Genomic DNA, 16586 nt, shown 5'->3' with positions numbered 1-16586 from the left:
TCAGAGGGGGAGAGAGAGAGAGAGAGAGAATCTTGGTCTGGAGCCTGACACAGGCCTTGATCCCATGACGCTAGGGTCATAACTGAGAGTCGGACACTCAACCAAATGAGCCATCTAGGCGCCCCCAGGCTTTTTTGATGGACTCCAAAACCATGCTTTTCCTCTACCAACCCTCTCAAAATTTAATGTGCATAGGAATCACCTGGGGATTTTGCAGGTTTCTGACTTGGTAGGCTTGGGGTAGGCCTGTGTTTCAAGAGAGCCCTAGGGGAGGCCCGTGTTGGTGGTGTTTGGCTTACACTTTACTAAAGTTCTGTGCTGTGTTCTTGGATTGCTAATTTTGCTGTAGATAATCTTCCTAGTGTCTAACCTGTAAAACTGATAATCTACAGTTGAATATTCAAGAATTGAGTATGTTTTCTTCATTTTAAGCTGTGTGTATTTGCTGCTAGAATTGAGGGGGAGCTTTGTCCACCTGAGCTGCCAGAATTGCAGTTCTGTATTAAGTGGATGCTAGGTGTGTTAGGAAAGTAAAATGAATGACCAAGAGTGGTTTGTTGGGGGTGGTTGAGCAAACAGCTGCCATAGTGCATTGATTCTAAGGTGGACGTTATTTTATATTTTAACATCTCTGAAATTGGGTGTGTCTTAAGATAGATGGCATTTTGTGTTTGCTGAGGTTGGCATTTGGCTCCTGCTACTTCTGACCATTTCCCTGCTCCCTGGGGATGGAGCCCAGCAGCTACTGTGGTGAGTAGTTGGTCATCTCCCCCTCCCTGCTCATCTTTACTGCAACCCAGACCTCAGTGCTTTGTTCTGCAACTGCTGACTCTGAGCTTGGGAGACCTGGGCTTGCTTCCAGGGACTTTTTATATGGCCAAACGTGCTGCAGGGCAAGGGGGATTTCTGTGTCTATTGCTTGGCTCTGACATCTGTTTTCTGTAGTAGCAAATCTGATTATAGATTATAGATCCTTTCTTGTCTTGACTTGGGAGGAACTCCTCTGGGGCTGAGGCAAAGTCTTTTAAGACTTTTTAAAGCTCTTTAGTAAAGTAAACATTCTAAGTGATGTTTGGTTTGATGAGATTGATAAATTTAATGTAAGTTTAGCAGAAAAAGACTGATTTGGAGTTAGAAGGCACCAATTAGTGTCTAGCTCTGCCACTTGCCATTTGTCCATGTACAAGGTGAGAGTTGGCCATATGATCTGTAAGGCCTTTTGATCTCTGAACTAATTGGATTCTAAGTATGTTAGAATGCATTAGTTGAAGTATGAGGACTCTGCTCTAAGAACATAGAAGTGATTGGGGCGCCTGGATGGCTCAGTCGGTTAAGCGTCCGACTTCAGCTCAGGTCACGATCTCGCGGTCCGTGAGTTCGAGCCCCGCGTCGGGCTCTGGGCTGATGGCTCAGAGCCTGGAGCCTGCTTCTGATTCTGTGTCTCCCTCTCTCTCTGCCCCTCCCCCGTTCATGCTCTGTCTCTCTCTGACTCAAAAATAAATAAAACCTTAAAAAATTAAAAAAAAAAAAGAACATAGAAGTGATTAATTTTGACAAGGGTGTAAGTTGACAGGAGGCATGTGAGCTGGGTCTCCAGGGAGAGAATGATTCTGGTAGAAGAAGAGGAGAAAGAGTATTTTAAGCTATGGAGACAGTATTTGTGAGATCACAGGAGTACCTTTGAAAGCATTCATGAAGTTTTAGACCATGGATATAATTCCATTCATCAAGCTAGGTAGAGCTTATTCTCAGTACAAGTAAAAGTTTCTGTTGAAAGTAAGATGACCCTCTCTGTCTTTCTAAAAAGATGATTCCTCAGGAAGTTCCCTTTGTTTCTGGTTTTTGAGAATAAATTGATAGTTTCCCATTAGGTGGATTAATTAGATATAGGTACAATAAAAATAAAATGAGCTATTAAAGTACTGAGTATGGTCATCTTCATATTGGGCAAGGTGAATAACAAAGCTACCACCTACATTGTTAGTAAACTGTGCTTATCTAAGATGTCTAAGTAAAACATTTTCTTTGTAATGTAATTCTGTTTGGGCACTAATCTTTGTTTTATGAAGAAAATACTGCTTTGCATATATGGGTCACTTTGGATAGAGAATCTTTGAATTGGGATTTGCTGTAAGTTAACACAGCTGTTAATTTTGCTGAGTTAGGTACCCCTTGAAAGAAAAAGCATCTGTATGTGTAGTCAGTGGGAATTGCAAAGGTGAGGTAATTAACCTCAACTGGATGGGCTCTCCTTTTTTAGGCATCAGAAATGACACAAACTCAAGGGATTTCTGAGTTGGGCTTTAAAATTTATGAGTAAGCCTGGGGATTTCAGAGCTGGGAATTATAATCTCAGTTCTACTCTGCCACCTTGTGTTCTCTTGGGAGAGTTATTTTTAATTTCTGTAGACTGTTTATCGTTTATGTAAAATAATCCTCAGCTTTAACTTGTTTCACAAGAAAATTAGTTAGCAAATGAATAAAGCTTAAAATGTGAAATCCTTATACATTTGCTGAATTATAAGATCAGTTTCTGTTCCTGAAAGACATGTACTGGGTTTTATGAGTGGTAGGCAACCTGGCAAGATTATTTAGTAAATTTAGCCACAGTCTCCTTTGACCAGAGGCAGTTTTGGTTTTGCATTCTATAATGCAGCATTGATCATTAGTGTTTTTCCTTCCTCCTTACAGGTGGTCCGGACTGAGAAGAACAGTTTGAACAACCGCTTCTTGCCCTGGAATGAAATTGAGACAGAGGCTATCCTGTCTATTGATGATGATGCTCACCTCCGTCATGATGAAATCATGTTTGGGTTTCGGTGAGCAGCTACTTTTTAATCAAGAAACACTTTTGTTTGCAAGTGACAGAAAACCAACTCAAAGGTGGATTAGGCAGCAAAATGAATTTCTTGGCTGATAATAAGTACTCAGAGGTAGTAAGGGCTGACAGGACATAGCTGGATTTTGGGTCTTAGGTGATGTTGGAGAACTCCATTTCTCTTCATCTCTAGGTTTTGCTTTCCTCTTTGTTGCCTGTGATCTCCCATAGGCTCTCCCTTTGAGGGAGGGCAGGGAGATGGATTCTGTGATTGGCTAGATCAGGGTTATCTGCCTGGCCCTGGAGCTGAAACTATATCATCCTCCAGCCACAAACATGGACTGAGTGGAGGCAAGAGATAGTTCCCTAATGGAAATGTGAGGTTTTTGTGTTTGCAGGAATAGCTCCCAGTCAGGCATGTTGCTATGTGTTGGGTAATGGAATGGTGCCAGAATCCTGGGGCTTGAAAGATTTGGGGAAAGATGGGGTTAGGAGCAAAGATCCAAGAGGAGAAAGAGAGGGAGGAGGAGGTGGTTCTTATGATCAAAATGCGTGACATTTTTGAATCCATACTGTGTTCCAGAGACTAGCTGAGCACTTTGTGTGATTTTATCTCATTAATAACTTGACGATGTAAGTTGTACTCCTCTCCATATCACATAGGAGTAAACTGAGATCAAGGAGAGCAAAATCATGATGTTAGAAAGTAAATGGCAGAACTGGAATTCAAATGCAAGTTTGTCTGACTCCAGAATTTCCAGTCAATCACTAAACTATGTAGTTTTCTTGAATCTTAGTAGTTCTTACCGGGGTTTATATATCCCAGTTGAAGGATCATTACAGATAAGAGAATGGAGTACATCAGGGTTATTCAAAGTGTGTCATGGACTAGTATGCAGGCCCATGGGCAGTTTATTATGTGTCCACAGTGAAGTAAGTACAAAAATTGAGGGTAGGCCTTAGCAACTTTAAAGCAATTTGACATTTATTGTGACATCCAAGCTTGTGATCATTTTCTTGCAAATCATTTTTGGGTAATGTTTATTGAGTACAATTCATAAGTCATACAATTCACTCATTTAAGTGTAATCATTCAACAGTTTTTAGTATATTTACAGAGTTATGGAACCATCACTGTGATCTTTTTAGAAATCTTTTATTACCGGGGCGCCTGGGTGGCGCAGTCGGTTAAGCGTCCGACTTCAGCCAGGTCACGATCTCGCGGTCCGTGAGTTCGAGCCCCGCGTCAGGCTCTGGGCTGACAGCTCGGAGCCTGGAGCCTCTTTCCGATTCTGTGTCTCCTTCTCTCTCTGCCCCTCCCCCGTTCATGCTCTGTCTCTCTCTGTCCCAAAAATAAATAAAAAAAAAAAAAGTTGAAAAAAAAAAAATTAAAAAAAAAAAAAAAAAATAGAAATCTTTTATTACCACTGAAAGAAACCCTGTACCCATTAGTGATCACTTCCCATTTTCCTCCACCTTCTCTAAGCCCTAGGCAATTATTAATCTATCTGTGCCTCTATAAATTTGCTTATTGTGGATATCGAAAATAAATGGTTCCATATAACATGTGCCATTTTGTAACCGGCTTCTTTCACTTAATAGATTTTAAAAGGTTCACCCATCTGGGGGCGCCTGGGTGGCTCAGTCGACTGGTTAAAGCATCCGACTTCAGCTCAGGTCATGATCTTGTGGTTCATGGGTTTGAGCCCTGTATCGGGCTTTGTGCTGACAGCCTGGAGTCTGCTTCAGATTTTGTGTCCCTCTCTCTCTGTCCCTCCCCCACTTATGTTCTGTCTGTGTGTCTCTCTCTCTCAAAAATAAACAAACATTAAAAAAAAAAGGTTCACCCATCTGAGCATGTGAGTGTATTGCCTTTTGTATATATGCATTTGGTTGGTCCATTTCTCTGTTGGTGGACATTTGGGTCATTTCTGCTTCTCGGTTATTGTGAATAATGCTCCTGTGAAAATTTATTTTATTTTATTTTTTTTTTTTTCCTGTGAAAATTTATGTACAAGTGTTTGTATGAACATTTCCTTTCTCTTAGATATATACATTGGACTGGAACAGCTAAATCGTGTGGTAACTCCAACATTTTGAGGAACTGCTATATTTTTTTCCACAGAGGGTGCACCATTTTATATTGCCACCAGCAGTATATAAGTGTTCTAATTTCTCCATGTCTTTGATAATACTTGTTTTTCATTTTTTATTTATAGCCATTCTATTGTTTGTGATGAAGTAGTATTTCAGTATAATTTTGACTTGCATTTCCCTAATGACTAATGATGTTCAGTATCTTTTTATGTGCCTAATAACCGATTGTAGTGTGTTGGTAATTAGAACATTAGCACATTTAAAGAATAATTCATTAAGGGTAAGGCATACCAAAGCATGACCTATTATAATATGGCACATGAGTTAAACATATTTAGTGCAGCGCAGGTTGAGTATAAGGTTAAGGAACTGATTATGTCCTTTGTTTTTATATGTAAATCAGTAGCATTATTTATAGTCAATATTTTAAAATGCCTAACTTTCAAATATTCACTGAGGCCATACCGTCTAAAACTACTGATGCATTGCCCCAAGAATTTATTTAAGCCTTTATCTGAATTTATCTCATACCAGTGCTTCCGTATTGAGTTTTCCCCTTATTATTTAATAGCTAATTAACCATATTTTTATGATATATAATTAGCCTTATTTATTATTATTTAATATATAATTGACCATATCATGGTTGGCAGCCCTTAAAACAAATTAGATATGGTACCTTTTGATATCATGTATGTAGCAAATGAGATTCTGTCTTATTAAGGACTAATTGCATTATATTGACTTAAATTAGCCAAATAGATGATTAAAATACTCAGTTTCTGGGGCGCCTGGGTGGCTCAGTCGGTTGAGCGTCCGACTTCGGCTCAGGTCATGATCTCGCAGTTCGTGAGTTCGAGCCCTGCGTCGGGCTCTGTGCTGACAGCTCAGAGCCTGGAGCCTGCTTCGGATTCTGTGTATCCGTTTCTCTGCCCCTTTCCCGCTCATGCTCTGTCTCTCTCTGTCTCTCAGAAAATGAATAAATGTTAAAAAAAAATTAAAAAAAAATTCAGTTTCCTATTCTTTCTGCTGCTATTTCAGGACTAGTAGAAGTAATAGGCATTTGAAGAGATCAATATTTTTAGGAGTATTGGTAGAACATTTGGATATCCTGGTGGTATTTATTAGTAATTCTTACATTCTGTAAATGTCAAAGTATATAATAAAAACTTCTTGTAGCTTTTTGGGCTAGTAATTTGGATTCCTTCTTAGGAGATAAATTAGGACAGAGGTAAGACTTGGGTAGGAGATGCCAGAAGGCCACCTAGGAGGCTGTTACATTGTGATAGAAGTTGTGGTTTCTGGTGTATTGGACTAGATTAATTGCTTTCAAACTTAATAGGAGAGGAAGTCTTTTGGAATGAAATCTTCTTTGTGTTTTAGGAATTGAAACTCCATGTAAGTGATGAGAGAGTTTCTCAGGCAGTTTAAATCTCTGTTTGGGGGTGAGATGGAGTGGGGATATGGTGGTTTATTGCTTATGAAACCAGAAGCACTTCTACAGCTTGTAGGGTTCTGTAGACGATAAGTACTTTCAGCTCTATGATTTTAGCCTGTGAAATTGGGGAACCAATTTTATTGTCCTACCTTACCTATAAATTTAGGGATTATATAAAAGTTTAGCCTGGAAACATACTGAATTCTGAATTTATTATTTCATGCATTTACGAATCTTTCATTTGTATAGTCCTATAGACCACTTCTTTTGATGGTACAGGTTTCGGCCTCAGCTGTGCTCAATTCAGGAATTAAGACTGTTGCACCTACTGCAAGCAGTAGTCTCCTGTGGTTAAACCAGGGCGCTCCAAGTTTTTTTTTTAATGGTGTACCCCCTCAGTAAAAGAACAGTTCTGTATGCAATACACGTAAATTATATACAAGTCCTACTGTACTAACATATTATGCTCATGTAAAACAAAACTTTTGAGAAAAAATAAAAATAAAAAATAGAAAATAGAACAGAAAAAAATAGAAAATAGCACATAAAAATATAACAACTTTTTTTGGAAATTAAGATTAAAAATAAATAGAAGTAGAAATTGATATTTCTTCCTACTTGTTAGCAGATTGCTGTTCATACCCCATTTTGGAGACTCTTGACTTCTAGTTAACTCCTTTCCATGTTATTCCAGCTTGTTCTTTCTGTAAAGGCTTAGAGAGGTGCTGGCTGCCAGAAGTTAGAAGAGCAGTAAGCAAGTGCTTATTAAGGAAACTACATGTGGCACTCTTTGCTTGTTTTTATCCTGTTTGGCCTGTGATTGATCTTGTTATTTAAAGAAAAACCTTTTAAAGGAAAAAAGAAGTAACAGCCCAAGGACCAGAGCCTGCAAGATAGAGACGGTAATTTTAAACTTTCTGGTTATCTTAGAGCTTCATACTCAGGTGTGTGCATATACTTGTGTTTTTCAAGGGTGTGGAGAGAAGCACGGGACCGCATTGTGGGTTTCCCTGGCCGTTACCATGCGTGGGACATCCCTCATCAGTCCTGGCTCTACAACTCCAACTACTCCTGTGAGCTGTCCATGGTGCTGACAGGTGCTGCCTTCTTTCACAAGGTAAGAAAAAGCTTGATAAGATTGGCATGAACTTGGTTAAGAGTTGAGCCTTTGGGTGGTAGTGAAATGCTGCCCTAAAGTTAGCCATCCTAATGTTTCTTATATGTTCATTTTTTTTCTTTTAATTTTTTTAAATGTTTATTCATTTTTGAGGGACAGAGTATGAGTGGGGGAGGGGCAGAGAGAGAGGGAGACACAGAATGCAAAGCAAGCTCCAGGCTCTGAGCTGTCAGCACAGAGTCCGATGTGGGGCTCGAATCCACAAAGTGTGAGATCATGACCTGAGCCGAAGACCGACACTTAACTGATTGAGCCACCCAGGTGCCCCTCTTATATGTTCCTTTTATGCTAGAAGTAAGTTATTTCTATTTTTAAAGATTGTTTTCAAGATGCTCAAAGCAACTCTGGAATAAAAAGTCAAGGTAGTAAGGTTGCCTGCACGATTGCATGTAGGCCATTAGGGAAATTAGTTTACCTTTCTGGGCATTGGCTCTCATCCTTAAAACTGAGAGCTTTGGGCTAAATATTGTTGTTTTACCATTGCCATCCTAGACATGGCCTGGCTGATTCTCTTCTGATTCAGGCTAACCCACACTATCAAACCCCACTATGAGCCTCTGTAGTGGTTGTGCAAGTTTTGTTTATTCCTTAGAGCTTTCACCATGGCATGCATCCCAGTTTTTAATGAATATCCAAAATGCATACCCCTGCAGTCATTACTTTTCTCCTGTATTGTTATTGCTAAATGTTTTTGCTCCTGACTCATCTTTCATCTGTATCTTGTCTATACTATGAAGTAGCCACTGGCCACACGTGGCTATTGAGTACTTGAAATGTGACTGGTCATTATTGAGATGAGCTGTAAGTATAAAGTGCACACCAGATTTTGAAAATTTGGCATGAAAGAAAGAATGTAAACTATCTCAATAATTTTTATATTGATTGTATGTTAAAATGCAATTATTTTGGATACACTGGGTTAAATAAAATATGTTCTAATTAATTTTACTGTTTCTTTTTTTAATTTAATTTTTTAAAAATTTACATCCAAGTTAGCATATAGTGCAACAACGATTTCAGGAGTAGATTCCTAAGTTACCCTTACCCATTTAGACCATCCCCCCTCCCACACCTACTCCAGTAACCCTCTGTTTGTTCTCCATATTTATGAGTCTCTTATGTTTTGTCCCCCTCCCTGTTTTTGTGTTATTTTTGTTTCCCTTCCCTTATGTTCATCTGTTTTGTCTCTTAAAGTCCTCATATGAGTGAAGTCATATGATTTTTGTCTTTCTCTGACTAATTTCACTTAGCATAATACCCTCTAGTTCCATCCATGTAGTTGCCAATGGCAAGATTTCATTCTTTTTGATTGCCGAGTAATACTCCATTGTATATATATACTACATTTTCTTTATCCATTCATCCATGGATGGACCTTTGGTCTCTTTCCATACTTTGGCTATTGTCGATAGTGCTGCTATAAACATTGGCGTGCATGTGTCCCTTCGAAACAGCACACCTGTATCCCTTGGATAAATCTAGTAGTGCAGTTGCTGGTTTGTAGGGTAGTTGTATTTTTAGTTTTTGAAGAAACCTCCATACTGTTTTCCAGAGTGGCAGTACCAGCTTGCATTCCCATACTGTTTCTTTTACTTTTTAAAAATGTGGCTACTAGAGATGTGACTCACATAATATATCTTAGATAGTGTTGCTCTATACCTTTCCTTCCAAGTACTTCCTCTGGGCTCTGAAGAATCCTTTTTCTTAGATAGCCAATTCCCTGCACCCCTCACTTCACAGAATACCTCTTCTGTCTCCTTGACCTGATTAATACCTGACTTTTCTCTGAGGATAGTGCTTCCCCTTTACCCTGTTCCTATATTTCTTCCTGGGACAGTGATTTAGTCTGCTCATTTCCCCAGATATGTACTTTGGAGCAGGGAAGGTACAGAGAATCATTTTTATTGCTTACCAATGACACTTCCAGACAATTCTCAGCTCTCATATAAAATCTCATTTGAGTCTCATTTGAGCATCTGTCTTGTTGCTTCCATCTAGGAACCTCCTAGTTATTTCTTCCTGGTCATCAAAGACATTGCCACGTGGCCCATCATCCTGATCTCCACTCCATGCCCTCTCTCATCCTGGGCAACTTGCACACTGTTTTCCCCATAAATGTTGAAGTGTCTTAGAGTTCTGGCTTCTGTATATAGTGCTCTTCTCACTTTGTGTTTTCCCTAGACATTCTCTCATATCTCAAGGTCTTGTGGATTAACATCTACAGGCTGGTGATTTCTGTGTCTATATTCCAGCCTTGGCTGTTGCCTGAATTCTGTACTCCTATACCTAATGATGTTTTCAGGACATCCCCTATATGTCCCTCTTCAAACTTCAAACTGACATCCCAAGTTTCTCCAATCTTTTGTCCCTCATGTATTTCATATTTCCTGTGGTGGCATCTTGTGACCCACCTCAAACAGAACCTTGAAAGCTATCTTACTAGGGACATTTTGAACTAGACTAAGAGATCATTAAACTTTCAGATTTTTTTTTTCTTTTTAAAACTTAATGTGTGAAGCTGATCTGCTTGTTCCATCTTTAACCCTTGTGCTTTTTTTTTTTTTTAATGTTTATTTATTTTTGAGACAGAGAGAGACAGAGCATGAAGGGGGGAGGGGCAGAGAGAGAAGGAGACACAGAATCGGAAGCAGGCTTCAGGCTCTGAGCCATCAGCCCAGAGCCCGACGTGGGGCTCGAACTCATGGACCGCGAGATCGTGACCTGAGCTGAAGTCGGGACGCTTAACCGACTGCGCCACCCAGGCGCCCCATGCTTATTTTCCAAACATGGGTGGGCTTTGGTTGGATAGGAGTTGCAAGTAGGATTAGAAACTATCGGCTGAGAAACCATACTTAACTGGAGTCATTTATTTTCCTACTGGTCATCTGAGAAAGAGCCACCAATTTTAGCATTGCTACTCATACCTTAAGAATTTACTTGCCTTCTGAAAAGTCTGCCTGTTCTCAAATTCTGATTGCTCTTTAAAAGTTACAATAGCCATATCCCTTCACTTTTAAGTAATAAATAATTTACTTAATAAACCTTAGGGTTTTGGTTTTTTTTTTCTATTTGAAAATCTAGAGCAAAGGTTATAGAGTAGCAGCCCTCAAGCCTTCTGTGGCTAACAGAAATGTTTATTTAGTCCCCTAATGCCATCCCATGCACTGCCAGGTTTTAAACACCAGAGAAGTTTACACAAACATCTGGACTTCGGTGAACATGAAGATCAGGTCATACTTGGGTGTTCTTCCTGCCTGGCACCAATTGCCTGAAGCTGTGTAGTCACTGTCCCCTGCTGATGGGCTTGTATGCACTTATTTGCCCCACGTCTCTTTATTTTTCTTACACCAGTTTCTTTAAAGTGTCACTTATTTATTTACCTTACTTGTTTGGTCCTTGAAAGCAATGAAGTTGGTCATCCCTGATTTGAGAACTCAAGTTTTCTGTTTATAAGTACCAATCAATAAAAAATTTTAAACCTGTACCTCATATATGTGTGTATTTATTTATATGCACTACTGTACTTATAGAAATTTTTATAATGTTGAGATAAAGATGAAATAAAGTTTCAAAATGATATTCTTACTGAATTTTTATATTTTAGTGAAAGCAAATGATTGAATATTCTTCTTCCTCCCTCTTTCCTTTCCTTTCCTTTCCTTTCCTTTCCTTTCCTTTCCTTTCCTTTCCTTTTTTTGTTTTAATTCCAGTTAACATACAGTGTTATATTAGTTTCAGGTGTATTATTTTAAAACCTTAATTTGACACTGTCTTATGGCAAGTCAGAGATCTATTTCTTTTTTTTTTTTAATGTTTATTTTTGAGGGAGAGATACTGAGCGTGAGCTGGAGAGGGGCAGGGAGACAGACAGACAGACACACACACACAGAACTAGAAGCAGGCTCCAGGCTCTGAGCTGTCAGCACAGAGCCTGATGCGGGGCTTGAACCCACGATCTGTGAGATCATGACCTGAGCTGAAGTTGGCTGCTTAACCAACTGAGCCACTTGGGTACTCAGATCTATTTCTAAAGTAAGCATATTTTTGATAATTGGTTTTAGTCACTGTCCATGTAAGAAATGCCAGATTGCTGGACTTATTAAGTCATGATATTCATCCACTAATTTGGTAGCATTTTGTTAAAATCCGCTTAGAATTTTCATCTTCTGAAATGCCTTTTTTTTTTTTTTAAGGAAACTAATGAGAAAGTGTTACTTTTCTTAGAGTAGGTTCTAAATGCATTGAAACTTTTCATTTAAAATATTTTTAAACAGGCTACAAAGTTTTTATTTTTTTAAAATGTACAACATGAAAGCGTTTATTTATGGCATCAATCATAATCACATAATGGTGGAAATACTTCTAAACATTTGTGTTCATAATGTCTTCTCCATATTTTTATTTTTTTATTTTTTCAATATATGAAGTTTATTGTCAAATTGGTTTCCATACAACACCCAGTGCTCATCCTAAAAGGTGCCCTCCTCAATACCCATCACCCACCCTCCCCTCCCTCCCACCCCCCCTCAACCCTCAGTTTGTTCTCAGTTTTTAAAAGAGTCTCTTATGCTTTGGCTCTCTTCCATTCTAACCTCTTTTTTTTTTTTTTTTTTCCTTCCCCTGCCCCATGGGTTTCTGTTAAGTTTCTCAGGATCCACATAAGAGTGAAACCATATGGTATCTGTCTTTCTCTGTATGGCTTATTTCACTTAGCATAACACTCTCCAGTTCCATCCATGTTGCTACAAAGGGCCATATTTCATTCTTTCTCATTGCCACGTAGTACTCCATTGTGTATATAAACCACAATTTTTTTATCCATTCATCAGTTGATGGACATTTAGGCTCTTTCTATAATTTGGCTATTGTTGAGAGTGCTGCTATAAACATTGGGGTACAAGTGCCCCTATGCATCAATACTCCTGTATCCCTTGGGTAAATTCCTAGCAGTGCTATTGCTGGGTCATAGGGTAGGTCTATTTTTAATTTTCTGAGGAACCTCCACACTGCTTTCCAGAGCGGCTGCACCAATTTGCATTCCCACCAACAGTGCAAGAGGGTTCCCGTTTCTCCACATCCTCTCCAGCATCTATAGTCTCCTGATTTGTTCATTTTGGCCACTCTGACTGGCGTGAGGTGATATCTGAGTGTGGTTTTGATTTGTATTTCCCTGATGAGCGACGTTGAGCATCTTTTCACGTGCCTGTTGGCCATCTGGATGTCTTCTTTAGAGAAGTGTCTATTCGTGTTTTCTGCCCATTTCTTCAGTGGGTTATTTGTTTTTTGGGTGTGGAGTTTGGTGAGCTCTTTATAGATTTTGGATCCTAGCCCTTTGTCCGATAAGTCATTTGCAAATATCTTTTCCCATTCCGTTGGTTGCCTTTTAGTTTTGTTGGTTGTTTCCTTTGCTGTGCAGAAGCTTTTTATCTTCATAAGGTCCCAGTAGTTCATTTTTGCTTTTAATTCCCTTGCCTTTGGGGATGTGTCAAGTAAGAAATTGCTATGGCTGAGGTCAGAGAGGTCTTTTCCTGCTTTCTCCTCTAGGGTTTTGATGGTTTCCTGTCTCACATTCAGGTCCTTTATCTATTTTGAGTTTATTTTTGTGAATGGTGTGAGAAAGTGGTCTAGTTTCAATCTTCTGCATGTTGCTATCCAGTTCTCCCATTACCATTTGTTAAAGAGACTGTCTTTTTTCCATTGGATATTCTTTCCTGCTTTGTCAAAGATTAGTTGGCCATACATTTGTGGGTCTTGTTCTGGGGTTTCTATTCTATTCCATTGGTCTATGTGTCTGTTTTTGTGCCAATACCATGCTGTCTTGATGATTACAGCTTTGTAGTAGAGGCTAAAGTCTGGGATTGTGATGCCTCCTGCTTTGGTCTTCTTCTTCAAAATTACTTTGGCTATTCTCTTCTCCATATTTTTAAAAGAATGCAGTTCTTTCTTCTTGTTTTCATGTCACCTTCCCTTGTTGAGGATATGGATTATGTTCTCTACCTATGTTCTCATTTGCACACTAATGGCAGCCACTGTCCATTTAAAGGGTCGACAGGCACTTGGGTGGCTCAGTCAGTTAAGCATCCCACTCTTGATTTTGGCTCAGGTCAGGATCTTTTATTTTGTGAGATCAAGCCCTACTTCGGGCTCGGCATTAACATCAAAGAGCCTGCTTGGGATTCTCTCTCTCCCTGTCACTGTGCACCTCGCTTGCTCTCTCTTTCTCTCTCTCTCTCTCAAAATAAATAACACTTAAAAAAAAATAAAGAGTCGGCAAGTTTTAATCCTCTTTCTGTAAGAGAAAAATGTATAATTCATCTTTTAAGTTCACTTAAGTACTTTGCCGTAAGATAACCAGCAAACCACTATGTGGTACAAAAATTTTATTATCATTATTTCACTACATAGATTCTAACTATTTAAGGTAATAAAATATATAAATCCGTTTTATTGGGCACCTTACCTGTTCATTCATCATTAGCACATTGCAACACATCATAATTAATAATTGCCTTGTTTTATAGCATTTGTCCTTTTCTGTGGTATAAGTATTCTTGCTGCGACTGATTTCAAGCTATAGACATGAGTCACTGAACTTGAAGTTAGGAAGGGATGGGCAGTTCTGCACCATTATATAGTATTTTCACCATCCAGATATGGTAGATATAAACAACCTCAAGATAACAGTAAAATGTAATAAATAATAGTAAGCTAATTAAGTGATGTGCTTTAGGTATTTATTGGTTTTAATATAACTTATTTAATTTTAAGTTTATGTGATTATATTTTTAATAATGGCTATTTTTCATAACACGCTCACAGAATTCCTAAACAGTCTCAAAATTCTTGGTTAGCAATTGACATTCATTAGCAGGTGTGAGCCAGCTTTCGCACACCATTTTGTGGGCCTTTCAGGACAATTTTCAGAATGTAGACTTTGGGGCGCCTGGGTAGTTCATTCGGTTAAGCATCTGACTTCAGCTCGGGTCATGATCTTGTGGTTCGTGGGTTTGAGCCCCGTGTCAGGCTCTGTGCTGACAGCTCGGAGCCTGGAGCCTGCTTCAGATTCTGTGTCTCCCTCTCTCTCTGCCCTTCCCCTGCTCTCACTCTGTCACTCTCTCTCAAAAATAAAATAAAACATTAAAAAAAAAAGAAAGAAAGTAGGTTTTTACTCTGAGTGAAATGAAAAGCTGTTGAAGGGTTTTGGACTGGCATGTTAAGTTGGACTTGTGTTTGAACATGATCACCCTGCTGTGCATAGAACGGACTGTAGGGAAGAAAATATGACAGCAGGGAAACTGTTTAGGGACAGTATGAATAATCCAGGCAAGAGATGATGGTGGCTTGGAGCAGGGAGTAGCCTATGGCAATGGTTGAGAAATAATCAGATTCTAGAATCCATATGTAGAGGAACTGAGGGATTGGATGTTTTATGGCTCAATAACCAGGCTTTCCCCCTCACTTATCCCTTATTGTCATTGTCACAGAATGTTCAACTGAGCCACTGTCTGACCTAATTTGAAAAAATCTTTATATTGTTGTAAAATGAACTTTTGATGCTCAAAGGGGGGTGATAATGGCGATTTGGACGGGAAAATTATTTATTATTGCAGAAGATCTGCCTTGTAGGATGTTTAGCATCCTTGGCCACAACCCCCTAAATAAATGCCAGTAGCGATTCCACTAATGATTGTCACACCCAGCCCTCCCACCCCCACTACACTTCCTAACAGCTCCTAGATCCATGTATGTTTTTGCTGAAAGCCAAAGAACTGTGGCCTCTAACAGAGTATGTGATTTTTTTTCTACCCCTGACAGTATTATGCCTACCTGTATTCTTACGTGATGCCCCAGGCCATCCGAGATATGGTGGATGAATACATCAACTGTGAGGACATTGCCATGAACTTCCTTGTCTCCCACATCACTCGGAAACCCCCCATCAAGGTGAGGGTGCCAGTACTTCTGGAACTGGGGGTGCATGTGTACTTCAGTCACTTATTTTGCGGTAGTGCAATAGGTAATGAACCGTACCTCAGAGTCCTCATCTGCAGTTGTTGCAGAGTTAAGTGAGTTGTTCATACAGGGGCTCTCTGCCGCTAAGGCATAAATGGACAGAACTTGGAGGGTTTGGAACTTGGATGGGGAAAATGTTACATCTTTAATTTTCACTAATCTCTAACTGGAGTTAGCATTTCCATCAGTTATCAAACATGCTACAGTTCCTAAGAGTATTTACAGTAACTGATTTGTCACCAATAGAACTGACAGATATTTTCATATCACATTACATTTGTTGCTGCATCTTGAAGTATTATTTATATTCACCATTGCTTTGAAATTATGGTAGTTACTAAGTTTTCCATAGATCCATGGCATAAAAAATGTAAGGTTTCTGTGTTAACATACGTAAAGCTCTAAGAATAGTTCCTGGCACATAAGTAGTGCTATGAAAGGCATTTACTCAAAAACAAATCATCAGTACCTTCTGGATTCTAGAAATTTGAATTCTGTTTTTGTCTTTGAGTTAGTGAATAGATTTGACCAGAATATAATAACTTAATACTCTGTGCACAGAGAGACTGGTTACATAACCTTTTATGTCATCATCGCAGGTTCAGACAAGTGAAAGCTCTTCTGGTAGGGATGAGGGTCGGCCTCGTAAGGACCTTGCAGCAGTTAATATTTGAGAACCTGTTTGTCAGTTCAAACTAATAGTATTTATAACTATTCTGTCAGTATTTGTGTTATGGATTCACACCTGCTGTCCTTGAGGTTAAAAATTAAAAAGCTGATTAAGATCCTGTTGTCTTTATTGTTAAAAAGGCATATTATTTAATTTTATAAAATAAGTTTACCTTCACGTATTAATTAATAATAATTGGGCGGATATTTCATTCCTCTTATATTTTGAAGGTAAGTTGTAGACGAAGTAACCACCAGCATATGCTAATGATACTCCAGTCATATCTGTAGTGGTAGCAGAGTGGTAAACAGAGGACCTTGGGTCCATGCAACAAAGCATAAAAGGAAAGAAAGAAAAGCAATCGGAGGCCTTA

The 16586-nt window shown here is 39.0% G+C and overlaps 1 protein-coding gene across 1 annotated transcript in view; it reads left to right on the top strand.

Moving 5' to 3' along the window:
- Positions 1-16586, top strand: part of EXTL3 (exostosin like glycosyltransferase 3) — a 37726-nt gene that overhangs the window by 11894 nt on the left and 9246 nt on the right. The window contains exons 2-4 of the mRNA XM_060653684.3: positions 2692-2819; positions 7326-7470; positions 15346-15474. Coding sequence (XP_060509667.2) covers positions 2692-2819; positions 7326-7470; positions 15346-15474 — 402 coding nt within the window. The remainder of the gene's footprint in view (positions 1-2691; positions 2820-7325; positions 7471-15345; positions 15475-16586) is intronic.

This window comes from Panthera onca, chromosome B1 (assembly GCF_046562875.1).
Source record: "Panthera onca isolate mPanOnc1 chromosome B1, mPanOnc1 haplotype 2, whole genome shotgun sequence".
NCBI lineage: Eukaryota > Metazoa > Chordata > Mammalia > Carnivora > Felidae > Panthera > Panthera onca.
This window is presented reverse-complemented; position numbering and strand designations above follow the sequence as displayed.